The sequence below is a fragment of the Prunus avium genome, chromosome 1 (genome assembly GCF_965620075.1).
Source record: "Prunus avium chromosome 1, drPruAviu1.hap1.1, whole genome shotgun sequence".
Classification (NCBI taxonomy): domain Eukaryota; kingdom Viridiplantae; phylum Streptophyta; class Magnoliopsida; order Rosales; family Rosaceae; genus Prunus; species Prunus avium.
Window position 1 is genome coordinate 46236487 of NC_142284.1, and position 27623 is coordinate 46264109.

At 36.1% G+C, this 27623-nt stretch overlaps 2 protein-coding genes across 2 annotated transcripts; both read left to right on the forward strand.

Annotated features, from left to right (window-relative positions):
• Window positions 1-7757: 7757 nt before the first annotated feature.
• Window positions 7758-14729, forward strand: UMAMIT2 (nodulin MtN21 /EamA-like transporter family protein). Its single transcript, XM_021954538.2, has 7 exons — window positions 7758-8181; window positions 8993-9055; window positions 9183-9299; window positions 9391-9676; window positions 12456-12611; window positions 14091-14242; window positions 14399-14729. The coding sequence occupies exons 1-7, from the start codon at window positions 7961-7963 to the stop codon at window positions 14607-14609; spliced, it is 1206 nt and encodes a 401-aa protein (XP_021810230.1). The 5' UTR covers window positions 7758-7960; the 3' UTR covers window positions 14610-14729.
• Window positions 14730-23381: 8652 nt separating this feature from the next.
• On the forward strand, window positions 23382-26747 carry ABCG14 (ATP-binding cassette 14). The gene is made up of 5 exons (XM_021954563.2): window positions 23382-23754; window positions 24043-24856; window positions 24994-25176; window positions 25291-25475; window positions 25576-26747. Exons 1-5 carry the CDS (start codon window positions 23572-23574, stop codon window positions 26227-26229), a joined length of 2019 nt encoding a protein of 672 aa, XP_021810255.1. The 5' UTR covers window positions 23382-23571; the 3' UTR covers window positions 26230-26747.
• Window positions 26748-27623: the final 876 nt, after the last annotated feature.

The window sequence follows — 27623 nt, forward strand, 5'->3', positions numbered from 1 at the left end:
TGTAATTTTTATTTTGTAATTGTTTTATTTTATTTTTGTATGTTTTGTGATTTTTATTTGCTTTAATACCCTTCATTTGTTGTTATGACATTGGTTGTGGCTAATTTTTAAACATTGAGGACAATGTTCATTTCTAGGTTTGGGGGTATTGGAGTTTAGCAAGTAAATTTGGTTTTTCTTAAAATGAAAAAAAATAATAATTGAAAAAAAAAAAAATTATTTATTTTTTTGCTTGTTTTTATTTTAAGTATTGTTTTGTTTTGTTTTTGTTTTGAGTCACTTTCCGAACACTTATGATGAGATAGTGATAAATGTTTGCATGACTTAAATAAAAATTGGATTTCATTTTATTTTAGTGTTTTTTTTTTTTATTAAAAAATAAAAAAAAAAATTGGCATTGTTCTAGCATGATATGTTTGAAACCTTCTTTACACTTGCCATTTGTTTCATAATTTTCCAATTAAAGGATTTGCATGACCCAAAGAATTGTATCAAGCATAAATTAGACTTATATAACCATAAATGTGAGCTTTTGAGCCTTGTGCTTCATTTCATGAGTGTTATACACATACTCTTATTTTCTTGTCATCAAAGTTGTTGTTTGATCTCATTATTCATTGATTTGGTTGAATACTTAAAAGTCATTCATTCTTTTGCAATTTGACTTCACGACATTTAAGAAGTGATATTAAGGCCCTCTTTGGATCGTTTGTGCCTTTCAAGCTAACCTTATGCATGCTTAAGCATGATTTTCCATTGTTAACCATTTTGAGCCTACATGTAAACCTTTTCTTTCATTTAACCAATTATATTTCCTCGCCTTAGCCTGAAAAACAAATATTTACCTTTCTAAAGAACTCATGAGCTTTAATTGGGATGTGTTTTTCATACTAAGTTTGGGAATTTCGAAGAAAAAAAAAAATCACACAATTGGTGAAAGAAAAGAGAAAAGTTGTGATTAAGTGGTGGTTGAATGAAATTTCATTTTTGGGCCTTCAAAATAAATTGGTGGTTGTTCAGGAAAGGAGTGAATCAATGTAAATGAAGGGTATAAGGAGTTTTGATCAGGTAAAAGAAAAAAATCTAATCGTGATGATTCGAAGTCTTGTAAACAATTATTTTATGCTCTTGCATTGCGAGTTCCTTGGACTTTGTATTATCCATATCCTTCATTTCTTACTCACCTTACACCCTTGGCCCCATTACAACCCATGTTAAAGACCTAAATTGATCTTAAATGTCATGTGGTTGAATTGCATTCATTTTTCTACTTTTAAGTGTTTGACATCCTTCTTGAGATCATATTAATGCAAGTTCTTCATATTTCTATTGCGAGTTAAGTCCCTTATGGTTTAACTCTATTCTCATGTTTATAACTGAGTGTGCATTATAGCCCTCTTCTGAGTGATTCATTTGTGAGAGGACAACTTTGGTGAGATTTGAAGTTGAACTTATGCTTTGTATGATTTTTGAAATTGTGTGAAAACTAAGATTGGGGAATTTGTTGCATTTGGCTATCACACTACTACACTTTGAGCATATTGTGTTTAGAACTTTGCCGCTTTGTAAATAATGTCTAAAAATTGAGCTTTTATTGTTAAAACGTTTAAGTCATGTGCATGAGTCATTTCTCTTCAGAAAATGTTCGGAAAAATTGTTTTAAGTTCTTTGTGTTTTTGTGTTTGTTTTTGTTTTTGGTTTTGCTTAAGGACTAACAATCTTTAAGTTTTCTAATTACTTTGTTTTACAGAGTCAGTAAAACGTTTGTGGGTATCGTATCTGTTAAACCCTCAGGAGACACAACTCCTCCTACTAGGGATGCCTAGAGGTTTAAAGGCTTGTTGCATATGCTAAATGCAATCGAGTTACCTACGAAAGTGGTTTAGTTAACTTCTAGTTTTGTTTTTAACTTTGTTTTGTGTTGTTTTGCTCGAGGACTAGCAAAATCTAGGTTTGGGGGTATTTGATCGGTTCATAATTGTATATTATTTCTTACCCTTCTAGCTTATGATTTGGTTATGTTTTTGAGTTAAACTTGTGCTTTTAATCCTTTTTGTGTTTATCTTTCAGTTAATTGAGCTTTAGGTAACAATGATGGCTTTGGAGAACATAATTCATGCAATTCAAGCATGTTAAGGCCTAATTTGGATGAATTGATGAAGAGCTTAAAGACAAATTCATTATGGCTACAGCCCCCTGCCAGTCCAGTTCCGTAGGTCATATTGCAAGCTTTGTTTCAGCAACCTACATAGCTCGGATGAGGCCACATTCTTCATGAAAGTTGCTCCAATTGGTGTGTAATATAACATATCCAAAATTCAGCCCCATTGGATAAATCTGGAGTCCGTTACCTAGCAAACACAGAACCATGCTCAGGATGGATCTTATCAGCGCGGAAAATGAGTTAGCAATTTGTTTCGGCCTTAACTTCTTCCTCCGACCTTGGATTGGCCCAAATAACATATGGCTGGAAAGAAGACATTCTGAACTTCAATTTTGAGTGCTTAAAGTCCTAATTTGATTAAGAGAAGCCCAAGTTGTAAGCCCTTGAAGTTGCTGGTCATGCTGACCTCAGCATGTGCTGGTTGGATGCTTGGTCATGGTGAGCTAGGTATGAGCTATCATTTCTGGTTGGAAGCTTGGTCATGGTGACATGAAGATGAGCTAGGGCTGCTGGTGGGATTTAGTGGTGAAGTGCATCAACCATTTCAGATTTTATAATTCAAGTGTTGTATGCATTAGTCTTATTGAATTCTGATTTTCACTTCCCCTAGGCCTATAAATAGGGAAGTTCTCTAAGCTTGTAATAACACCCCAAGGGGGGGGAGCTCTCAAACACTTCTCTAGAGCTCCCTTCCCTTCTCTCCCTCAAATTCTCTTAGTTTCCCTTTGTAGTTCTCAATTGTTGTAATAAGATCATTCTATTAAATTTTCTTTGTACTAAATATCAAACACTTTTCCTTTCTCTTCTTCTAATTCTCTAAATCTTTCAAACACATGTTCTTCCAAAATCCTCAAAGTTCTCAAACATCTCTCTACTTCCCTTCTCTTCCAAAAGTCTCCATGTCTCAAACACTTCACAAACACATTTCTCTTCCTTCCCTAAGTTCTCAAATTCTCCAAGTTCACAAACATCCTCCAAGTTCTCAACCACTCTCTTCCAAATTCTCAAAGTTCCTAAACACTCTCTTCCAAAATCCACAAAGCTCTCAAAACACCTCTCTACTTTCTTCTCCAAATCCTCCAAGTTCTCAAACACTCTCTTCCAAATTCCCCATGTCTTAAACACATTCCCTTCCAAAATCCTCAAAGCTCTCAAACACATGTTCTTCCAAAATTCTCTAAAGTTCCCAAACACTTTCTTCTCCCTCCTCAAAGTTCTCAAACACTTCCTTTCTTCCTCAAAGTTCTCTTAGTTTCCTTAATGTTTTCTTAGTTGTAATTTATTTTTCTTTGTTATGTAAATTCTTTTCTTAAGTTTTCAAGTTGAATTAGTTTCCAAGTTTCAATTATGGTTTTTGTTCTTATTCATTATGCTTATAAGTTAATATGCTAGTTTGAATGATTGATCACCATTTAGGCTTGCATGTTAGCTATCTTGGTTTGAATTAAGAGTATACACCATGCTTTAATTCGAATTGAACTATGAATAGGAAGAGTATGTATGGACATTCGACAACAGGGATTAGATACATACTTGGTTGTTTAAAATGTTCTTCTATGCTTAATGGGTTCCTAATGCTTAATTTTAGGTTAGACAACAAATGATCAAATTAGGGAATTAGGAACACAAGGTTATGACCACACACCATGGCTTAATCATACTTTAGCTAGAATCAATCCGTTAATCTAATTGAACTTGGGAACTTATTTGCTTGAGTTATTTCTTCCTTGTTTTATTTATTTCCTTTCTTTTTCATTTCTGTTTTGTGTAGGGAAAATGAATTGGATCATTCAATCACCAATCCTCGTGGGATCGACCTCGCACTTACATACGCTATACTACCGAACGGCTCGTGCACTTGCGAGTATCACAAGTTGAGGGTTTGGAAGAGAGTGGTTGAGAACTTGGAGGATGTTTGTGAACTTGGAGAATTTGAGAACTTAGGGAAGGAAGAGAAATGTGTTTGTGAAGTGTTTGAGACATGGAGACTTTTGGAAGAGAAGGGAAGTAGAGAGATGTTTGAGAACTTTGAGGATTTTGGAAGAACATGTGTTTGAAAACTTTAGAGAATTTGATGAAGGAAATGGGAGAAGTGTTTGGGAAGTGTTTGGAGAAGAGAGTATTTGAAGAATTTAGAAGAAGAGAAAGGAAAAGTGTTTGATATTTAGTACAAAGAAAATTTAATAGAATGATCTTATTACAACAATTGAGAACTACAAAGGGAAACTAAGAGAATTTGAGGGAGAGAAGGGAAGGGAGCTCTAGAGAAGTGCTTGAGAGCTCCCCCCCCTTGGGGTGTTATTACAAGCTTAGAGAACTTCCCTATTTATAGGCCTAGGGGAAGTGAAAATCAGAATTCAATAAGACTAATGCATACAACACTTGAATTATAAAATCTGAAATGGTTGATGCACTTGTATTAGAAAATCTGAAATGGGTGATGCACTTGTATTAGAAAATCTTGAATTGGTTGATGCACTTCACCACTAAATCCCACCAGCAGCCCTAGCTCATCTTCATGTCACCATGACCAAGCTTCCAACCAGAAATGATAGCTCATACCTAGCTCACCATGACCAAGCATCCAACCAGCACATGCTGAGGTCAGCATGACCAGCAACTTCAAGGGCTTACAACTTGGGCTTCTCTTAATCAAATTAGGACTTTAAGCACTCTAAATTGAAGTTCAGAATGTCTTCTTTCCATCCATATGTTATTTGGGCCAATCCAAGGTCGGAGGAAGAAGTTAAGGCCGAAACAAATTGCTAACTCATTTTCCGCGCTGATAAGATCCATCCTGAGCATGGTTCTGTGTTTGCTAGGTAACGGACTCCAGATTTATCCAATGGGGCTGAAGTTTGGATATGTTATAGTACACACCAATTGGAGCAACTTTCATGAAGAATGTGTCCTCATCCGAGCTATGTAGGTTGCTGAAACAAAGCTTGCAATATGACCTACGGAACTGGACTGGCAGGGGGCTGTAGCCATAATGAATTTGTCTTTAAGCTCTTCATCAATTCATCCAAATTAGGCCTTAACATGCTTGAATTGCATGAATTATGTTCTCCAAAGCCATCATTGTTACCTAAAGCTCAATTAACTGAAAGATAAACACAAAAAGGATTAAAAGCACAAGTTTAACTCAAAAACATAACCAAATCATAAGCTAGAAGGGTAAGAAATAATATACAATTATGAACCGATCATTGTCCACCTCGGGTAGATGCCGTCAGCTAGATAATACCCAGTTTGGTAGACGGTATTATTGATTTCATATGTGACTTTCGGGGCTTCTCCTCTCAAAACATCGTTGAACACCGGGGATTGACCTAGGACGTTCAAGTCATTTTGAGATCCAGCAACTCCGAAGAAGGCGTGCCAAACCCATGTATCGAATCCTGCAACAGCTTCAAGGATGATACTTTTTTGGCCTTTCCGATTTCCGTAATCTCCCTGCCAAGCGGTTGGGCAATTCTTCCATTGCCAGTGCATGCAGTCGATGCTACCAATCATTCCTGGAAATCCTCTCCGTTCAGCTTTCTGTAGAAGTCGTTGCAAGTCCCTGGGCGTAGGTCTGCGCAGGTAGTCCCTGGTGTACAGATTTTCGACTGCATCGCAAAATCTAACCAAACTCTCCAAAGCAGTGGACTTCCCCATTCGGGCAATCTCATCCACTTGATCAGCAGATGCACCATACGCCAACATTCGTATAACAGCTGTGAACTTTTGTTCGGGAAGCAGTCCCAAAACACCAGCACAATTTCTCTTTTGAACAAAGTATTCATCATAATTGCAAATATCATGCATGACTTTATTGAACAAATGTTGTTGCATTCTATATCACCCTCGAAAATGAACATCAGAGTACAGAGATGTTGGGATAAAATAATCTTCCATAAGATTCTTACCCCGAGAATGCCTATGTCTGTCAACATTTGCTGCACGGCCTTCATGTGAACCACGACTGCTCTGGTTTTCTTCATCAAGCAAAGCCACAGCCATGACAAGTTGTTGATCTAGATCTCTCTGGGCTCTTTTGCTTGCAGCTCGTCTACGCCTTCTTTCTCTTATTTCTCGCTCTTGCCTCTCCAAGACCTCCTCCATGTCCGACATTGAGAATGGAATATGGAATCTGAAATCTGAAATCTAAAATCCGAGAAATGAAATTTTTGAGAAGATGTAGTGTGAGAGGTTTGTGGAGCTGAGCCTTAGTTTTATAGAAAAATTTAGGTCGATAGACATGACACGTGGCGCAATTTTATAGGGTGAAAATCTTATCCGAAATTTGAAATTTAAATGAAAATTTTCGGAAATGTGAAATTCAAATGAAAAGGTGAAATTCAAATGAAATTTATTTGAAATTTGAAATTCATATGACACGTGGCGCAATTTTATAGGTTGAAAATCTTATCCGAAATTTGAAATTCAGATGAAATTTATCTGAAATTTGAAATTGAAATGTTCAGTTGAAATTCAAATGAAATTTATCTGAAATTTGAAACAAAAATTTATCTGAAATTTGAAACTGAAAATCTTATCTGAAAATTTTCTCCGAATATTTTATCCGAAAATATTGTCCAAATTAATTGTTTAGGTAAACAAATTTGTGAAAAAAAACAAAAAATTGAATAGTACTTGCCCTTTGCCCGGGCAACTGCTGGAAGTGCAACTTACTATTTACAAGGGCAGACACTATTGAGGTGAATAGTGTCAGCCTTAGCCCCCCCTTTGCCATGGCAAGGGGTTGACTGCTGGAAGTGCCCTTAGCCTTTTGGGGTGGACTTGCTCTAAAAGGAAAGAAAATTGATAAATCAAGGGAACGAAGTCGGATAACGTGAAGACTGACTAAATATATGCGTGTGTTGTCATTCAAAAGCAATGGATGACCTTATTTAACTTGTGTTTAAGTAGGAGGGTATGTGTCAACGAATTAGTTAGGGGCAAAAAGTGCTCAATCCCATCACTGGATTTTTGGTTTATGTTTGTGTTCAGGTTTTTGTGTTAAGTAGGAGGGTATGTGTCAACAAATTAGTTAGGGGCAAAAAGTGCTCAATCCCATCACTGGATTTTTGGTTTACGTTTGTGTTGGCTTAATGCATTTTTTATTATAGAGAAATAAAAACAATTACAATCGAAAATTACAAGAGTAGACATGTTCAAACAAATCAAAATAAAATGGAAACGAACAATTCAGCGGCAGATCATGCTTAAATTTTATTTCCCGATATGCAAGGCTCTAATGAATCTTATCATTAGTGGTAATTGATCCAAATTTCATGACAAGAACCCGCAAAACCAAAAACTTTGACATGTTGCATTGCAGGCCTGTTAAACTTTACAGTAATTAACTTTTTACTCCAAGGAAAAAAAAATTTCTTATACCCACAACAGTAATTTTAATTTGTACTTTTCAAAAGGAGGAGAGCAATAAAGAAAAGGTTAAAAAAAGAAAAAGACAGAAAACAAAGAAGAAGCCGATTGGGAATTTGAGGTTAAAAAAAAAGAAGGGAAATGCCGCCGCCGATGCAAATAAAATCATAACAAAATAGTGGTTGTGTTTGTTTTTATTGTATGGAAAGAGAATCTCCAAAACCGGCAAACAGTGAGGAGACTTGAAGACTAAGGATAAAGGGTTGTCCGGTCCACATACATACAGATAGAGTTTGATTCACTCACACAAAATCCAACCGCTCTTGAGTCTCTTGAGCCAACAAAACAAACTACCATTTCCTTCAAATCTCTCTCTCCCCCTTCCCTTAGACACCTGAAATCTGAAAAGAAAGGGAGAGAGTGATGGCAGCTGCCGGCATGGCAGGGGCAGGGGTTGTTGGAGTTGGAGGAGGTGATGTTTGGAGGGCACATGCGGCCATGGCTGTGGTTCAGCTCTTCAACGGAGGGTATCATGTAATTACCAAAGTGGCTCTCAATGTTGGCATCAACCAGCTTGTATTCTGCGTATTCCGGGACCTCCTTGCTCTTGCCATCCTTGCTCCCATCGCCTATGTCCGTGAAAAGTATGATCTCTTTTATCTGTTATATTTATTTCGTTAGACCTTATGCCACCCATCAATTTCGATTCCATTTGCAACTAATGTAATCCAAATTTCATTTGGGTCATCTCTCCCCTCTCTCTCAACATTCATACTTTGTGAACTCGGGTTTAATCCAGCAACAACTCTGTATTGTATGCTCAGACGCAGACCATGATTTCTGACTTATTTATCTTGATATTGCGACTTTTGTTCCCGCTGTTTTAGGGCATGTTTGGGAATCGAATGTTTGCATTGTTTCTTGCATAGACTCTTAATCTATCATCTTGAAAATAATGCAATCAAGTTGAGAACCATTTTCACCATTCATGGTCACTTCCTTGGAGTTTTATTACCAGATCATCACAATATTTCTGAGCCATTGTCTCATGGCCTGGTGAAAGTCTCAGGTGTCAAGTGCAACTGCACGGGTTGGATTCTTAAGAATGGATACAGTATGCCAGAACCGTGGAACTTTAGGACCAGACCCATATGTCCTTCCAAAGATCCTACTTTGGTGGGTCCAACCCATCAATGGTGGCCTTTTATTTGTTAGGATGAGTGTTCTTTATATAATAGCACCATAGATGATGATTCATTTGTATTTGAAGTCATACCGTGGAATAACATTGAGCAATTAAACTTTTGAGGGGTATATCCAAATGGGTCCTGAATTTGAACATGGGCGTATCAGCTTCTTCATCTGTGTGAACATGATTATGCAGTTTACTTTCAAGTAGGATTGTAAATGCACAAAACATAGTAGTATGTAACATTTCTCATATCCTGTGTGCAGACGGATTCGACAACCAATGAATAGACGCCTGTTCATGTCCTTCTTCTTTCTTGGACTAAGTGGGTAAGACTAGATGCTTCAGTGCTACCTTTATAATCATATCGTGATTACTTATATTACTAATCTACTGGGCTGATTGATGCAGCATCCCTTTGACATTTGATTCTTATTGCTTTCTTATATTAAATAGGATCTTTGGCAACCAGCTTTTGTTTCTTATTGGTCTTGGCTACACAAATCCAACTTATGCTGCTGCGATACAGCCTGCTATCCCAGTGTTTACGTTTATCCTGGCTGTTCTAATGGGGTCAGTTTATATTTCTCTACACGTAGAGATGCACACTTTTGCATGTTTAGATATTACTTGTTCAATATCATATGTGAAAGTGTTCATGCAGTACAGAAAGAGTGAACTTGCTTAGAACTGAAGGGCAGGCAAAGGTTGGCGGTACACTTGTATGTGTTTTTGGAGCCATATTAATGGTCTTATTCCGGGGACCTGTTTTGATTGGATATATAGAGCCAGACTTTGCAGCACAGAGCGAAATAAGTGCCAGAGGTCAACCGGAGCCAGCTGGATGGTTGATGTCTAGTTTTCTAGAGTTTGGGCTAGATCATTTTCATCTTGGAGTTTTATGCTTATTAGGGAACTGTATGTGCATGGCCGCTTTTTTAGCCATTCAGGTGCATGACTTTATACTTTAACTTGATTTGTTGAATCTATAACTATCTCATTTACTTTTTAGGTGTGTGATTTATAAAAATAAAAAAATCTCCTGGCTGATCAATTATGTTGACTTACCAAGCTCTCTAGAATGTGGGGATGCCTCTGTCATGCCACTTATGCCAGATACCTATCTAGAAGACTAGAACTAGAAGTGAAAAATAATGCAAGATTGTTGATTTCTTGGTGAGTGGCTTTTCACGTTTGACCATTCCCTTACATTGCTCCTAGGTTAGCCAAAAAAACTGTAATTGGCCTCAAAGTCACTTACCCTGATTTTGGATGAATAAGTTTAAGAGTACTAAAGAATTTCAAAATGATGGAATTTAAAAGGATGAGATTTTAAAGTTCTAGAATTTGCAGAGTTTCTGGTTTGGGTAATCTAAAAGTATAGTGGGATTCATCTATGAAATATAAACCCTAAACCTCTCACTGTCTTGAAATTTTAGAAATGACACCTACTTAGATGGAATTTGAAGTTGGAGTTTATGACCTCCATATTCCATTTTTTCCCACATAGAATTTCTAAATTTCTATGTTTATGAACCCAAACAAGGGAATTAGTACATGTCAATTTAAAACTTCTACCTTATGTACAAATTCCAAGTTTATTCCTCCATCCAAACACAAGGTTAGGTAATAAGTGCTAGGTGAGCTTGTTCAGTGCTATTATTTTTCAATTTAGTGAAGGAATGATGTACATAACCTCGTTCTTTTATTTTTTGGGAAAACCTTCTGAGAAATGTTGTGTTTCTTTTATTTTCCTTTCCATTTTGTTCTGGGAAAATACTTTCTTTCTTTCAGCCAAAATGTGAGCTTGCTACTAGTTGAAGGAGTTCGAACTAGAAAATCTGTTTCGAGAATTTATTGGAAAGTGTAATTAAGTCTTGGCTTTACCCAAATTTTTAGGCCAGTATAATTGGTTTCTTACTTTTGATCATAGAATTTCTGTCTTATGTAGAGGTAGGCTGCTTTCCAAGTCGTTGTTTTGTAGGTGTATCATTGGTTAGCATAGCTATTACTTGTTTACTAACTCCTGATATGTGTGTATACTGTTAACATTTCAGAGTTGTGAAGAAGCAAACAATTCAGTAAATTGTTGGTTTACTGGGAAATCTGATATGAATTGAATAACAGGGATGTGAGAAAAATTAGGACAAAAATGCACTTCAAATGGATGAATGTGTGTTCTGTGCATTTATTTCTTCTGTTGCACTAGAAATTCATAGTAAGCGATAATTCACATACATATTAGATGAATGTAATTAACTGAAATGAATCATATAAATGTACACAACAATTATTAATTAATTAGCTTGCTTGTCTCAGATACAAGCATATATCCTCAACAGCCTAAACTACTATTATAGATGTTCCTAAACTGCTTCTCTCATGGATACAAACTTACAATGCTCAAACTATGGCAGGCTAGACTTTTCCTGTCTCTGTCAGTTCTGCATTGTGCCCTCACAAGAGTAGTTTTGAGAATGTCCTTTTTAAGGACTTTCCAATTACTAACTCATCTGTTCACAACTATTTCCCCAACAAGACGTTGGCCTTTCAATGAGTTTCCAATAGCTAATCCTCATCTATCTTTTGATTTCTACAAATATGAATTATCCTTCTTCCCTTATAGCTCCATTCTAAACGAAATCCCACATCAATTTCTCTAACCTCCTAGCCATCGTACTCGGAAATTGGAAATCTAAAAGTAGAAACGAAGAAGGTAAGAGGGCTGCTCAAGATAAACTGATTCCAGTCTGTGTGTGTATGTAGTGGAGATATGCTTTAATAATCTTTATCGATCTTATCAGATTTGGGGAAATTAGGGTTAGGGTTACAAAAATTGGGAATTTGTGAAGTTAGGGTTTGAAAAAAATTAAGGGAAAGGTTAAATTTGATTGTTTGCTAGGGTTCACCAATTAAAGAATAAACAGGATAACACTAACTACCAGTTCTCCACCAAATGGTTTCATAGGCATCACTCCTATGGATAGGAAGCATCACACTTGATTACGTTCGCATTCTTTGCTTCATTGACATACCTGCTTATTTGCTGATTTGTTGTTGGAATTTCGTGATTCCATCATGTTCTGCACCATCTTGCATGTCCTAGACCATCCCTTAGATGTTTAGGTGCATACTATGGGGCTGATAGGGGTTTGACCTGATATATATTTTGGTTGAAAATGGTTGTATTTGTTTTGGTTTTATTTAGTTACATTCTTTGAAGGGGAAAATTCACTTTAACACGCTCATGAATTTTGTTACATTCCGTGGTTCAAAAAGTCACTTTACAGCCTATGATTTAATCTGGTATTGGGTCATTCAACATTTTCCATTGCAAATTAATTACAACTCATGCATTTTGTAGCAACTCTGATGTTTGAAGCTATAAAATCTGTCGTTTTCTCCACCAGTCACCATATGATCAAAAGTTGATGTTTATAAACTTTTGGTTTGTTCTATTGAGGGAGATACATGCATTGTCAATCTTAATAGAATACATTATACATAAATCCGGGTAGGGGGGTTGTGGAGGCAGGGACACTTTCAGTTTTTACATAACAGGGGGACAGTATGAAATAAAATAACATCCACAAGGTGGTGGAGTGACCTTTTCCTTTCTTTAGTGCATACATTTTTGTTCAACTGCTTGGAAATATATAAATATCATTTGTTTTAAATTTCTCTCAGTTGATAACTTGACATTCCATTTATTACTGTGGTAACTTTCAGGCTCCACTTTTGAAAAGATATCCTGCCAACTTGTCAGTCACAGCATATTCATACTTCTTCGGTGCTCTTTTGATGGTGGTGACCGCATTATTTATGACAAATGAGTCAACAGACTGGAGCTTGACACAGTCTGAGCTTTTTGCTGTTATTTACGCTGTAAGTTTCCAATTAATGATATATTTAGCTGAATCTGGTTTTATCCATGTGAAATTTTGTCAGCACTCTTAATCATAATTCCTCGTGTATACAAAGATAAGTTTGAGTGACTATTTAAACATGGGATTGTGCTTTGACGTGCAAGTGATTTTAAAGATGAGAGAGAGAGAGAGAGACCAATAGTGTGATTCTTTTAGACTTCTGGAAGTGATCCTCATTCTCATCTCCTCGGGTATGTAAGGAATCTATAGACTGATGGAATGCTGTGTTCTTTTGGAATGGATTACTAATTTATAGAAAATATTTTGTGCTATTGGGATTTAAAATAAACAGAAGCCTAAACCTTCTTAGATGAACTAATCTGTCTAGGGTTCTAATGGCTGATGAACTAAATACTGTGTGGATCAAAAGGGTTTAAACTTAATATCTTAAAGAATATACACTATATAAAAAGTCAACTTTTTTCTTTTGTGTCATTCGACTTTGAAGCTCTGCCAAATTTTTCATCCCATAAAGCAAACTAACTTTCACCTTGGTTTGCTTATTTTCTTAGTAAAAAGATGGAGGGGAAAGGGAGGAAAGGGAGATGAGAGAGGAGAAAGGTGAGGAAGAAATCATGGAGAACACATAAAACTAAAACTTAAAATAAACAATTATGTAAAGTTGTAAATTTGTCTTTACTTCATAAACCATTTTACGTATTTTCTCATCTCTCCCTCACTAGCATAACTCTTCTAAACTTTCCTTTTTCTTTCTCTATCTTGAACTAAAATAGCATAAACCAAAAACATTACCAAAGAGAGCCCAAGTTATTTCCAAATGCAAGCAAAAAGTTGTAAAAGTAATCTGCTGACTTGTTTTTAATTTGGAGCTTCGAACATATACCCCAATTTGAGGGTGCCAGTAAATTGTCTGTGTGTTGGCGGTTCGGGTGATAATTTCGGATTATTACACTTCAACCCCAAAAAAAAGGCTTCAGACCCTCTTTCTACCTCCACAAGACCCTCTTTTCATCTTCATGATTGATTAACTCAAATTCAGCATCAGTTAGCTCAACCAGTGAGAGGCCCCCATGCTAGTTATGCTGCATTACTCCACCCTAAGTTTCATTTCAGTGCAAACTGACACAACAAGCCATGTAAATTACAGAGGATAATCAGCAACCTAACCACTCGTTGACTCTGATTATGTGAGTGTGTTTTTGATTGATCACTCATTAACTCTGAGTGCATAATTATGCCTCATATAACTGATGACAGCTCTATGGCATGTCTATTGGCTCTTTGATGCTCCTTATAATATCTTCTGCTTTACAAGTTAACTAGCCTGTAACTTTTTTGCAATTATTGAATCATACAGTTGATAATATTGCTATTAACATTTCTTTTGAATTCTTTATGCTATTAACAGTTCTAGCAGATCTTATGTGAAAGCGGGTTCAATTGTTAAAAGTTGTGAATATCACTCTTTGGTTTTCAGGGAACTGTTGCATCTGCCCTTAATTATGGACTGCTGACATGGAGCAATAAGATTTTGGGGCCTGCTTTGGTTGCTCTTTACAATCCACTTCAACCTGCAGCTTCGGCCTTTTTGTCAAGAATTTTCCTTGGAAGCCCTATTTATTTGGGAAGGTATGCTTTGGTCACACCCAATACTTGTGTGACAAAATCCTTTTGTTGGTTGGCCATAGATGTACTGTTATATATATATATTTGCTGAGGCCGAGGCCGAGCTAGCATTTTGTTGGAGTGATGCTTATTTGGTCTTCTATTTACATGTGACAACAGTGTTTTAGGGGGATTACTAATTATTGCTGGTCTATATGTGGTGACTTGGGCGTCTTTGAGAGAAAGACAAGCAGCTCCGGATGTTATCCCTCACGTGGCTCGAGCCGCCGAACCTCTCATCCACAAAGATGCAACAATTAATAAGATACCATACCAGAGAGGACTTATTTTCTCAGGGCCTTCCAACTCGTTGCCAAAATCGTCAGATTGAGAAAACATTTGATTGGTTGTGCTGTAAAGTTTTCTTAATTCCGGAATTTCGACAGTGAACCCGTTGAGATGTAAGATTGTTTTTTTTTTTTAAATGCATTTTATATGATTTCTTTCTTGACGAGATGCAGTTTAGTGGATATCTTTTAGGACAGAAGAATTTTTCTTTTTTACTTTTTAAATTTGATTGAAGAACATTTATGTGATACATAATTCTTTTGAAAGAACAAAACCCATTAGAAGAATAAATATATATATCATGCACAATTTGGCAAATAGATTCCCTTGTCTTGACCTCAATTTGGCTACTCATGAAAGTGGAGTAGTGTTCAAAACATATCCTTCTTTCTTTGTCTTGTTGGTCTGAAAAATTTCCTTGTATCGTATGCATAAGATAAGCAAATCGTGTTATTGAAAAAGCAAAGTAAAAGCTAAAGATTGTCATGCTAGTTTAGTGCTCGTGCTTACGTGAGGCTAAGAGGGTAAATCCTATGCGCGTGCTGTATCTGTATGGTTGTATTACGAATATACTTGGATTAAGACCAGTTTGATTTTCTAGTCTCACAATGATTCCAATTATCAGATAAAATCCCGCTCGCTCACAACCACCTAAGATTTGCATATTTGCCTTTACCTCTCTCTATCTTCATCTAAATAGGAATTTTGTATAGACTCATTCTATTACCCTCTATTTAATGGAGGAAAAATAATTCGGAATTTAGTTTAAAGTTGGGAATTTAAGAGGAGAAATTGACAATTCCCTTGTTTGGCAACTTAAGCGCGGAATTTATTAAATGACATGCGGAAAAAATCGTGGAAATTAGGGCATCAAATTTTCATAGTGCGATTTACAAATTTGATGCCCTAATTTCCACCGAAGTATGCGTCATTTTACAATTTTCATAGTGCCATTTACAAAATTTGACATACAAAAATCCAAATATTGAAATCTTCATTTGCCAGAAATTGAAATAATGGAAATCTAAATTTTGTCGTTTTATAATTCTATGTAATTTTCCATTCACTCATCCAAACGGATTGTATGTGGGCTTAACTATTAGTGATACCTTATAACATCTACTTGTCATGTTTCCTTTTTAATATCCACCAAAAGGAATTGTATGTGGGCTTAACTATTAGTGAAATCCGATGATCCGAATCATACATTTTCAAGAATCATCCTTATAAAGAAAACAAATAACATGTAGGCCTAAGCATCAATAAAATCTGATGATTCGAACCATTCTTTTTCAAAGATCTCATAAAAGGATCATTTATATATATAAAAAATAATCATCTAACAATATCACAACATGTAGACGAACTCAATATTCCCGCTAAAAAAATATTGAGAATTATAATTAAATAGTCAATAGATTCGAATTTTGCTGATTTGTCAGCAGGGATGGTGTTTGGGCCTAAAATGGAAAAAGTCTCTCTAAGGGATTTTGAAGTCCAAATGGGCATTGGGCCACTGAGTTTCGCAAAGGGAGTTGATCAAAGAGTAAAAGCCTAAATCGAAACAAACCCATTATTAACTTTGACTTTTCAATCAAAAGCCGTTGTTCACAATTCAAAAATGCTTTTACCCATGCAAAGGCTCGTTTACCCAAATCAAAATTGCGAATGAGTAAGGCGGGAAGAGAAAGGCGGAGCAACCACATTAAATGCGATTTGAACCATAAATGTCTAGTGGACCAAGTTGTTGAATTAAGCAATTTCCACCATCAACGCAAAAGATCAAAGCACTTAAGTTCAATGATTCTACTCGCAAAGAACGGACTGGCATCAGTTTCAACCATCCATTCCCCAAGCATGCATATTCAAAATTAATTACTTTCCCATATTTAGTAAGTTAGGCATGGGAAATCATTGCATGACACATAGGAAAGTAGGAGGGAAAGTGAAGCCTTCCTTCCTCCTTGGGTTTTACTTTCCCTTCCTATGGGAAAGTAAGGCTAGCATTAAATACACTTTTTTTCTAACTAATTTGTCCTTACTAACAATTCATAATTACAGTTTTTATCCAACAACTATTGGTATTTTGTTATTTTTTTATTCATATTTCTTTAATAGGGGTATAATTGGAAAACTAAACAAAATTTGTTTTCTATTCCTACTCAAAACAAACATGGGAAAGGAAATGAAGTGATATTTCAGGGTTATTTTCCCGTCATTACCAAAACATTGGAAAGGAATCACCATTTCCCATCCCTTGGGAAATGACATGGGAAATGATTTCCCATCAAATCCGTTCCGTGAACCAAACGGGGCCTTAAGTTTATTGCTTTGCCAATACTTGGTATGATTCCTCCTAGTTGCTAGGCTAACTGTTTTTCCCTTTATAAGTTTGTAAATTTAACAGTTTATCAACTCCTTTCCTTTAAATTATTGTTGTATTGAACTAAATTGAGAAATTTTCAGTTATAAACAATGTTTTTTGATTGCATTTAAGTTAATAAGCTATTCTTTTATCGTTTTATATTTGTTTCAATCAATATCAAACAAGAAATCACTAGAACTCTATATAAGGAAAGCTAGCCCAATCTTGGGTTTTCTATCCCAATCTTGGGCAAAACCACAAGAAAATCCTTTACACCGTTGCATAAAAGTAGAATATTGAAGTCCTTAATCATACAAGACATTAAAAAGAATTAATCTCAGTCAGTTCCTCACTTGGAGCACAATGACTTGACTATAAAGTTAAGATTCGTTAAAAACCAGATAATATACCAATCAATCCTTTTTCTGTGGGCTTACCCAAACACCAATAGTGGCATGCCTATCAAACAAAACTATTGGATCACTCTGAGACCTGTTGCTTGAGCTCTAAGCAAACTCTCTTTCCAGTTTGATCCGATAAAGAAAAGGGCAGTAAACTGTTTACACAATGTGCCTGACCCCACATCTCCTCATGGGGTGAACAGATAGGACTCTAAAATTTGATGGCAGTGGCATGCTTTGGAATCTACACATGCGTATGTGTAAAATGTGTGTCGCGCTAAAGGGTTTGTGAGTAGATATTATATAAATATATTTCGATCATGGATGGATGCAGCATCCTCAACTTGCGTATAGGTATAATAGCCCAGATCTAGCTAACTAGCTAGTTCCTTTCATTTTACGTGAAGGTATTCATTGTTTTGTGCACTATCCACTCTTCTAATAATCTCATCTCACTACGAAAATGGGCACCGAAAGAATTTAAAAGAAAACACCAGAATCCAACCCAATCACTTTTAGCAGATTTCTTCCATTCTTTTTAACCAGTCGCAAGTGCTGTCGTCCTCATGTTATCATTAAGACAACCTCATGTGATCAGAATCAACTTAGTTCAATACTCGATCGCAAACTATCAGAAATCATTTCCACTTTGACTTACTCGTCTATTATTACTCTAGACTTATAATTTATAGCAATTAATATTGACACGTGTACGCTCGCAATTAATATAATTTTTTGGTATATTCTCGAGGGTGGACAAATTTGAGTAAAACATATTTTGACACGCCGAATGGAACTGTTATATGAGTTAAATCATGGGATAGTTGTTGGTTGAGCATAATATCATATCATCCTTGATTGATTTGTGATCATATCCTCTTATATTGTTTTTATTGGGGCATGGCTGAATGATCTTTCATTTTCTTATAAAAGGCAGTTGAAAAAATAGTTTTTTGGTACTGTTGGTGGGGACGCACAAAAATGACCAGGCAGCAAAATTTGGTAATAAAATTACGTAGGCAGCACGCGAAGCTGAATTAATATAATGAATCTGCAAAAACACCATAAATATCATAATAAACAATTATCACCTGACTGACCTGACCAGACCAAAATTAAAAAGAAGAAAGAAAGATGACAATCCACACGGACCATCCATGATCCATCCAACTACTTTACATTGATCGATCCATCTGTCTTATAATGCTCGCTAATAATATTCCTTTGTCTCATCATCATCATATGATAATTAAATTTACCCCTTAAGCTGGCTGGACGGTATTAATGATTAATATAATTTGTTCAAAGATAACGAAAATTATATGCATGTGAGAGTTATTAAGGCCGGAATCTGTTGGCTTGGCTAGGAGAAACACTTACATAAAATGAGAATAACATTATTTTATTATTTCCGACCAATTGTGATATGATAACTTTTCTATATGACAGTTCATGATTGACCATACTATTCCCCGTTTTATACAAGTTTTTATACTTGAACGGAAGTGGATCATCTTATCTCCACCAAAGAAAACATTAAAAGAAAGTGATCTTCCCACACCACTAAGCTGATTATTCCCAGTACGACACACATCTCATCCCATTATATAATATTACTATATGATAATGACACAAACAAACACTTACCTCCATTCCACTCCACGCGTGTGTGCTGTGGACTACTTACTTGTATATGTGACAATTAATTAATTCAACCATCATTTTCTGTGTTTATTTTATTCATGTGTATGTAGTGCCTGCTGCTCTCATGCCTGCCTATAACTTTCTTTACTAATCATCAGTGACTAGTTCTTCTAGTGGTACTAGTCCTTTCACATTTGGTTAACATATCTATCCAAATTTTAGATCCAAATATTAGCATTAAGTTAATATGAAAACGATGCAGTGGAACATTATATATATATATATAATATTGGCTCATTGATGCTCGCATACACAGCGGCCTTTTTTACTTTTGGGAAATAAGGGAACGTAAAAAAATGTGTAATTTTGGTAGAAAGTTGAGGAGCTAGAAATCATTCCATTTTTTTTCTTCGTCGGAAGCTAGAATCATTCTTAAAAATATTGAGAGGGAGCACTGAGACTGAACGGATAATGCCATGAGTTGGCGGGACCACTACGAGTCTTCCACCAAATGATTTGAACGATGTCGTAGGGATCGCATTCGCATGTGTAACCATTATGCAAGCTTTTTTCGACCGGAAAAAATATTATACAAGCAACGCCAAAAAAGCCCCACCCCATTATTAACTGGGATTGCAGGCCACGTGTAGATTCCCGAACTGCATTGCTAAAGCACACGAGACGAAAATTGTTCGGAAACTCGGCCAATCATTTTATGAACGTTCTGTACATTCGCATTCTTCTCTCTTATGTTTATGCTTTTTTTTTTTTAAAGTTGGGAAGGGGAGGGAAACTTACACACACGGATATAATAGGGGCTTGAATTAGGACTATTTGAGAGTTCACGAAAAGTATGAACTAATTCAACTAACACCCATTTGATTCTTATCTTTATGCTTTCATATGCTCTTTCTGTCAACCACAATATATAAAATGTCAGTAATTTGTCCTTTCATTTTTTAGTAAAGTAAATTCAGAAGTTAAAGGTAATATGATAAATAATACCTCCCACAACTTGTCAAATACCCCACTTTTTTTTTCTCACTTTTTTATACCTCTATTTATATATGCAGTAACTTCCAATATGCATAGTTCTAATAATTTTTTTTTTCCTATATAAATAATATTTTATTTTAATTTAATCTAAACTATAAGGAGGGGGATTCGAACTTGGCTACAGAATGAGGAACACATCTGCTCTAACCAACTTGGCTAAGCCCATATCTACCATAGCCCTAATAATTCAATTAATAGAAGCATCACATATTTTGAGAAAATGGAATGTTTCTTGTGATTACTATATCACATTATAACTATTCATGTAACTTTTTTTTTAAAAAAAAAAAATCGAAAATAAGTAAATTTCATTAACCAAAGAGGACATCAATAATACAATTCATTAGCTACTCTGGGCCTTTTTCTAACTAATAATTATAACATTATTTGTGTAAAGAAAAATAGGTAAAAACATGAGTCTTTGTGTTACACTCCCCAGGTGGATATTGGACTTCCTTTAAAGAAAAATGCATAAGCAAATCTTTCACATCATCCATAATGTTGCCCACAACAACCCAAATAGTCTCCCCCAAATTAATTATCATGACTGCCTCATAAGAATCATTTTCTATAAAGAGAGGGAAAAAATCAGCATCTACATATAAAGCGCATGCAATTATGTAGCTAAAATGAAAACACTACAATTGCTTTGTATAGATACGTTCACCCATTAAAACTCCATTATCGTTTCAAACCACTACTCAAACTTGTAGTATTGTCAATAGCTCCATCACCATTGAGCTTATGGAAGCCTTCATGTGTGAACATCTCCGAGTCTCATACGGATTCACCTTATCAACATGTGATTGTTCTTGAAATTTATGAAGTACATTAGAAAAATCTCTCACAAAGAAGATGGGTAGGATTATGCACATCTTGACCATAAAAGCTCTGAACTATTCATGTAACCTATAAACATTACACATTATGCCAATATGGTCTAGCTCAATATAAAAAAGGGCCTTAACTTGCAGACTAGTGGTCTCAGGTTCAAACATCTAGGACATCATAATAGTGTGTGTGAGTGAAAAACCCCTCTCCCATGTAGTTTAGACTAGTACTTGTACTAAAAGAAAAACATGACACATTATAGCTTAATTATTACCTAGTTAATTATTTGGGAAAATGAGATATATACTTAAACAATATTTACGATAATTTTATAAATTATTTACCCAAAAAAAAGTTAGTATACATTTTTTTCAATTTAGATATCTGTACTATTATTAAGAGAACCCTCTTTGTTAACCACATATGATAAAATGACCATTTTGTCCCTTTCATATTAAATGAGTTTAATATTTTTTTTAATAATTGAGGGTGCTATAGTAATTCTAACTTGGCCACTTTCCATCTTCCACATTTATCTTTTTTTGTAAGTTTCCCCCACAAATAACTTCTTTTTGCACATGCATAGTATGTGGGGAATTTATTCTTATATGAAATTACTTAAAAGCACAAGTTAAATTCAATCTGGTGTCCATGTAAGCAAAGAAGGAGTTGACCAAGTGCCACTAAAAAAAAAAGTGCTTAACTTGATAGTTTGAATGAGCAAAAGAAACTTGATAAATTGACTGAAGGAGGGATCAATGATGTAACAATTTGTTAGTTTAATTGTGATTTTTGTCAAGAAATTGCAGTTTAATTTGTGTAGCGTAGGTATATTTTAAAGTAAAGAAGAGAGAATCAATGATATATATATTTATAGAACATAGATAGATATAATGGAATTAGTAAGTAATGAATAAATATATCAAAAGGCAAGAGCAAGCTCCAGTGGAATAAAAACTCCATATCTCATGGTCATATCGACATACATTTTTATAATGAAATTTTAAATGGATATTCAGACACAAGTTGGGAGAGAAAGAGAATGCACTAAAGTATGATGCGCGCGCCACCCAGCGGCCAGTAACCAAAGACTTCCAAGTCTCAGAAACCAAAAAGGGTAGGCTCCACTCCACCACGCAGGACCCATTTACTCTTATCTCTCTCAGACCAGTCTCAGTGCTCTGCCATTAGAATTTATTTATTTATTTATTTATTATTTTTATGGACACAAATTGGAATATGATTGATGGGTTCGTCCTTTAATCATTCTTTTCAGTTATTCAGCTCAAGTTTAAAATCGAGTAACCAGCAAAACGAAAGTGTCCCAGAGAGAGAGAGAGAGAGAGAGAGAGAGAGAGAGAGCATAGGGAAGAAGACTTTGTTTCGCATCTCACTTTAAAAATGAATATTAGTGATATATTAGTTAATTAATACATATGCAATCATAAAATACAAAAGTCATATCGAATTTCGGCGATACGAATGTTGAAAACTACAGTCCAAAATCAATTACTGTATATTTAAAGGAAGGGAATATAAGAATCAGTCGGCTTTACAAGGAAAAGCACACCATTACTTTCACTTTTAGTTTACTTAAAAATTCTTTAGGGCAGCAGTTCAATTCACCATTGCTTTCTCTCGTAATCCCATAACTCTTCTTTTTTCCTCTCCCAGCTTTTACTTTTGAACTTATTCTTGCTCTTAGCTAGAGAAAAGTAAATTCCATGATCAGTAGACTGTAGAGGCATGGATTTCTTATGCTCCATCAATGAGAATGTACGCAGTGAATCGCATGCCATACCATCCATAGCTCAAATCAAAAGAAGAAAGTGCAAAATGTAATCGTGGATTGTCATTCGTCACTTTTCCTTTGACCCCAAGAAATAGAAACCAAAGTAAGTACTATAGAACAACTAAGCGAGAATTGAAAGGTTATTATTCCTATTCCTTCTGAAAAGTTAAAATATTTCAATTGTTATTGAATTTGTAAGAGTTGGAAGCCTTTTCTAGACATAGTATCGTTTATGATTGTGATGTTTTTTTCTTCTTCATTGATGCACACGATATTAGAGAATGAAAATTGAACACAAGTCATTAACCGATTCATATTTTAATATAAGGGGCTTTGAAATTAAATGATTGTTAAGAAAGAGTATAGCATATTAGCATATATCTCATCTTTCCCAATTGTCATAAAGTGGTGTTGGGTGTTTTATGTACGTTATAAATTATCATATGTGTATAATTTTTTTCTTAATCTACGTCCCATAATATTAATCAAGAAAAGACAGAAAAGATTCCGGTAAAATGAGACTATATCTTATCTAGCTATCAGTATAAAGATTATAATGGTTAATAGTTAGTGTTAGAATATAAGTATGATAAAAGGTGGGATCCCACCATCACCACATGGAATGGAGGCTAAGCTTAGGCCTACATCACCATCACCATCACCATAGGAGTGCACACAGAGAAGTCAGGAGAGGATATCCTCGACTCGATCGTTTATATATATATATATATATGTATGTATCTCCATCCATATATAATTGGCTATATATTTATGAGCTCCTAGGTCACTTCACTTTGGGTTGGGACGCCAAGTTAAATTAAGCCAACTCAAGTACTTCTCCCAACCTCACTAACGCACGCAACCAAAAACTCCAAAAAGGGAGCGAGATTTTGTTTTGTTTTCTTTCAGATTTGCCATGTCTCTCAGCAGCATAGTGCCAAAACCAGCAGAATATGGCGGCAGTGACAGTGCTACTGTGGAAGGCAGGCGGGAGATGTCTGAAACCCATAGCAAGGCTGTGGTTGCCTACCCGGCTGCCGCCGCCCAAGTTAACTCACAATCTTTCCTACAACTCACCATGTACCCCATAACTTTGAAGGTCTCTCTCTCTCTCTCTCTCTCTCTCTCTCTCTCTCTCTCTCTCTGTGTAGATCTGATCATCATGCTCTCCGGTTGAGCTATAATTAATTATAGTTGTAGCGAGCTTAATAATTAATTAATAAATTTAATTTCTGGTCATGAACATGATGATCTATAATTTAATTCATTAGTAAATGAAATGAGCATATAGTAGAATTATGCATGTGTGTGCTATATATATATATATAGTAGAATTAATTATGAATATTGAAGAAGAGCTAATAATAATAAATTTGATAAATTGCAGTTTGAGGAGGTGTTTTACAAAGTAAAAATGGAGCAGAAAGGAGGAGGATGGTGGGGCACAAATACTACTAGTATAGAAAAAAGTATACTGAGTGGGATAACAGGTACGGTCTGCCCAGGAGAGATACTGGCGATGCTAGGCCCATCTGGGAGTGGGAAAACCACCCTTCTTACAGCTCTGGGAGGGCGCCTCAATCATCAGAATAATTGCAAGTTTATGTCAGGAAAGATCACGTACAACGGTCAGCCATTTTGCGGAAGCATCAAACGAAGAACGGGGTTTGTTGCCCAGGACGACGTCTTATACCCGCATCTCACTGTAACCGAGACTCTGGTGTTCACGGCTCTGCTGAGGCTGCCGAGGAGCCTGAGCAGGGATGAGAAAGTGCAGCACGTGGAGCACGTGATCAGTGAGTTGGGATTGAGTGGGTGCCGGAGCAGCATGATTGGGGGCCCACTGTTCAGAGGGATATCAGGTGGAGAGAAGAAAAGGGTGAGTATAGGTCAAGAGATGCTAATCAACCCAAGCTTACTTTTGCTAGATGAGCCCACCTCAGGCTTGGACTCCACTACAGCTCAGCGAATCCTGACCACACTCAAAAGGCTGGCCAGTGGGGGTCGAACCCTCGTCACCACCATTCATCAGCCCTCCAGCCGCATCTACCACATGTTTGATAAGCTCGTCTTGCTTTCCGAGGGCTCCCCCATTTATTATGGCCCTGCTTCCGCAGCCCTAGATTATTTTTCTTCCATTGGTTTTTCCACGTCCTTGCCTAGTCTCAATCCGGCAGATCTTTTGCTAGATCTTGCAAACGGTACGTACGTTACTGTTACGTCTGTCTTTAAGTCTTGTACGTATCTACATGGATACATATACATATATATACATACATACATACATACATACATACATACGCCCCTGATTGTTTGAATTATACTCACGTACGTACAGGAATCGCCCCTGATTCAAAACATGCATCTGAGCAACGCGAGAACATGGAACAGGATCAGAAGACCGTGAGAAAAGCTCTCATTTCCGCCTACGATAAGAATATTTGCGCAAAGTTGAAAGCTGAGTTGTGTTCTGGTTTGGAGGTCAACAACTGCAATAATTACATGAAAGATGCTTCTGCAAGTAAACATATCCTCTCTCTCTCTCTCTCTCTCTCTTTCTCTCTCATTTTCCTTCGATATTCCCACTAATTAATTGCTACATCTTGCAAATGCTAATACTAGTGGTGTAGTGCAGGACAAGGTACAGAGCAACATTGGTGCACAAGCTGGTGGCAGCAGTTCAAGGTGCTGCTTCAGAGGGGGCTGAGAGAGCGAAGGTACGAAGCATTCAACAGGCTAAGAATTTTCCAAGTAATAAGTGTAGCCACGCTTGGTGGACTCCTCTGGTGGCGCACACCCACGTCTCACATTGAAGACCGTGTAAGAAAAGAAAAGAATTAATTAATATGTATTATTTATTTAATTTAGTTTTAACAATAATAAAATGAATTAATAAAATTGATATTTGGTAAATTTGCAGATTGCTTTGCTCTTCTTCTTCTCCGTGTTCTGGGGGTTCTACCCACTTTACAATGCAGTTTTCACATTTCCCCAGGAAAGAAGAATGCTGATAAAAGAACGATCATCAGGAATGTACCGGCTTTCGTCCTACTTCCTAGCAAGAACAGTTGGAGACCTGCCACTGGAGCTGGCACTCCCAACAGCATTTGTGGTAATAATTTATTGGATGGGAGGGCTTAAACCTGATCCCTTCACTTTCATCCTCTCCCTACTGGTGGTTCTTTACAACGTCCTTGTGTCCCAGAGTCTTGGCTTAGCCATTGGAGCCATTCTGATGGACATAAAGCAAGCCACTACTTTGGCATCTGTTACAACACTTGTTTTCCTCATCGCCGGCGGGTACTATATTCAACAGATTCCTGCCTTCATTGTCTGGTTAAAGTACTTGAGCTACAGCTACTACTGTTACAAGCTTCTTCTTGGGGTTCAGTACGACGAGGATGACTATTATGAGTGCTCCAAAGGAGTCCTCTGCCGTGTTGGAGATTTGCCTGCCGTCAAATCAATGGGTGGCCTCAACCACTTGTGGATAGATGTCTCCATTCTCGCCTTAATGCTACTGGGTTACCGCCTTCTTGCTTATATTGCACTCCATCGAGTGCGCTTGAGGTAACTCATGAATTCACTTCCTTCATCATATCATCATCGTTCATATCGTTCCTTTCTTCCTTCCTTCCTTTTTGATGCATATCATACGTCGTCCATGTCCACGTCTTTGTCCTCCTCCTCCTCTGCTAATTATAATCAAGCTAGCTAGTACCTAGCTACTTACAGCTGCACATCAGTCTCGATCCATCTGAAGAGTTTTCTCCTTTTCTTCAACCGATCGATCATCTATGAAAAGTCATTACAGTCGATCGGGGTTTAGTTAAATTTATTAGCGGGAAAATCATCATGTGGTGAAAATTATGAGCCAACCTTGATATATATAAATATATCCTTCTGAGTTCGTCCTGATCAGTTGGATATACAATATTATTGTACCAGATCTTTAGATCGATATTCCTAACTTGAACTTTCTAATTTTAGATTACATTGACTATATGCTGCTCGTATATATACATGATGATAAAAGGAAGGAACATATATATGCTCTCCAATATATCAATCAACTATGAAACCGTTTAATCATTTTCATTATTTTTTTAATTCGTCCATTTACTTAATTATTTTCTTGAAAAAGTGTTTGGCAACACAAATACTTGCGAGTCATTTTTTTAATTAAACTTTTATTAGTGTTTTTTCTATATAGACGATCTTACCCTTAAATTTAATGGCAAAACTAACTTTGAAGGTAGGACCAATTTGATACTAAATGGATAATTTGATGACTATTGAAATGAAAATTTTAGTAAGTTAGGGTACCGTTACGGTCAATAACCCAAATTTTTTATTATTTTCAATACCCATATTCTTACCCGTTTGTTTCAGACAACATTTTGTTGATCTATTCCTTTTCTATATAACGAGTATTGCAAATTTGTCTCCTTCAATATGGTTACATCATCTAATGGTGAAATTGATGTCAGCTTAGGAGAGAATATAAAATTGATGGTTGACATTATACCTGATGCCTCTGTGTGCAAGGCAATGAATGAGATTAATGCATGTAATTTGTTTGAACTTTTTTTCTTCACGATCTTACATATGGGTTTATTTTGGGGTAGGAAAACACAATTTGGAACTCATTATATTGTAGGACTAGAAGTTTTTAACAGCCTTAAGTCGGATTTTCTATTCTTAATAGGTTTGTACATAAGAATATTTTTCAGAACGTACGTAAGGTAAATGAAGTCAAACCATGTGTTTCAAATAAATCATGAATTTGTCCCTGGCTTCATTAATATTTAATAGAAAGGATAGGAGTTCTTTGTTCCAGTATATATGCCTTGAAATTCGTTTGAAATAAACAAAACAGTGAAAGAAAAGAAGAGGCCCACACCACACCACGAGAAATATTTGTACATTCTGAATACAGTACACGGTGTAAATCCACAGAAGAAAACT

Coding starts and splice junctions, on each gene's coding strand:
- ABCG14 (XM_021954563.2), top strand. CDS start 23,572: ATGTCTCTCAGCAGCATAGTGCCAAAACCAGCAGAATATGGCGGCAGT. Junction 24,857..24,993: donor TTTGCTAGATCTTGCAAACG/GTACGTACGTTA, acceptor ACGTACGTACAG/GAATCGCCCCTGATTCAAAA. Junction 25,476..25,575: donor CGTCTCACATTGAAGACCGT/GTAAGAAAAGAA, acceptor GTAAATTTGCAG/ATTGCTTTGCTCTTCTTCTT.
- UMAMIT2 (XM_021954538.2), top strand. CDS start 7,961: ATGGCAGCTGCCGGCATGGCAGGGGCAGGGGTTGTTGGAGTTGGAGGA. Junction 8,182..8,992: donor ATCGCCTATGTCCGTGAAAA/GTATGATCTCTT, acceptor TCCTGTGTGCAG/ACGGATTCGACAACCAATGA. Junction 14,243..14,398: donor AGCCCTATTTATTTGGGAAG/GTATGCTTTGGT, acceptor ATGTGACAACAG/TGTTTTAGGGGGATTACTAA.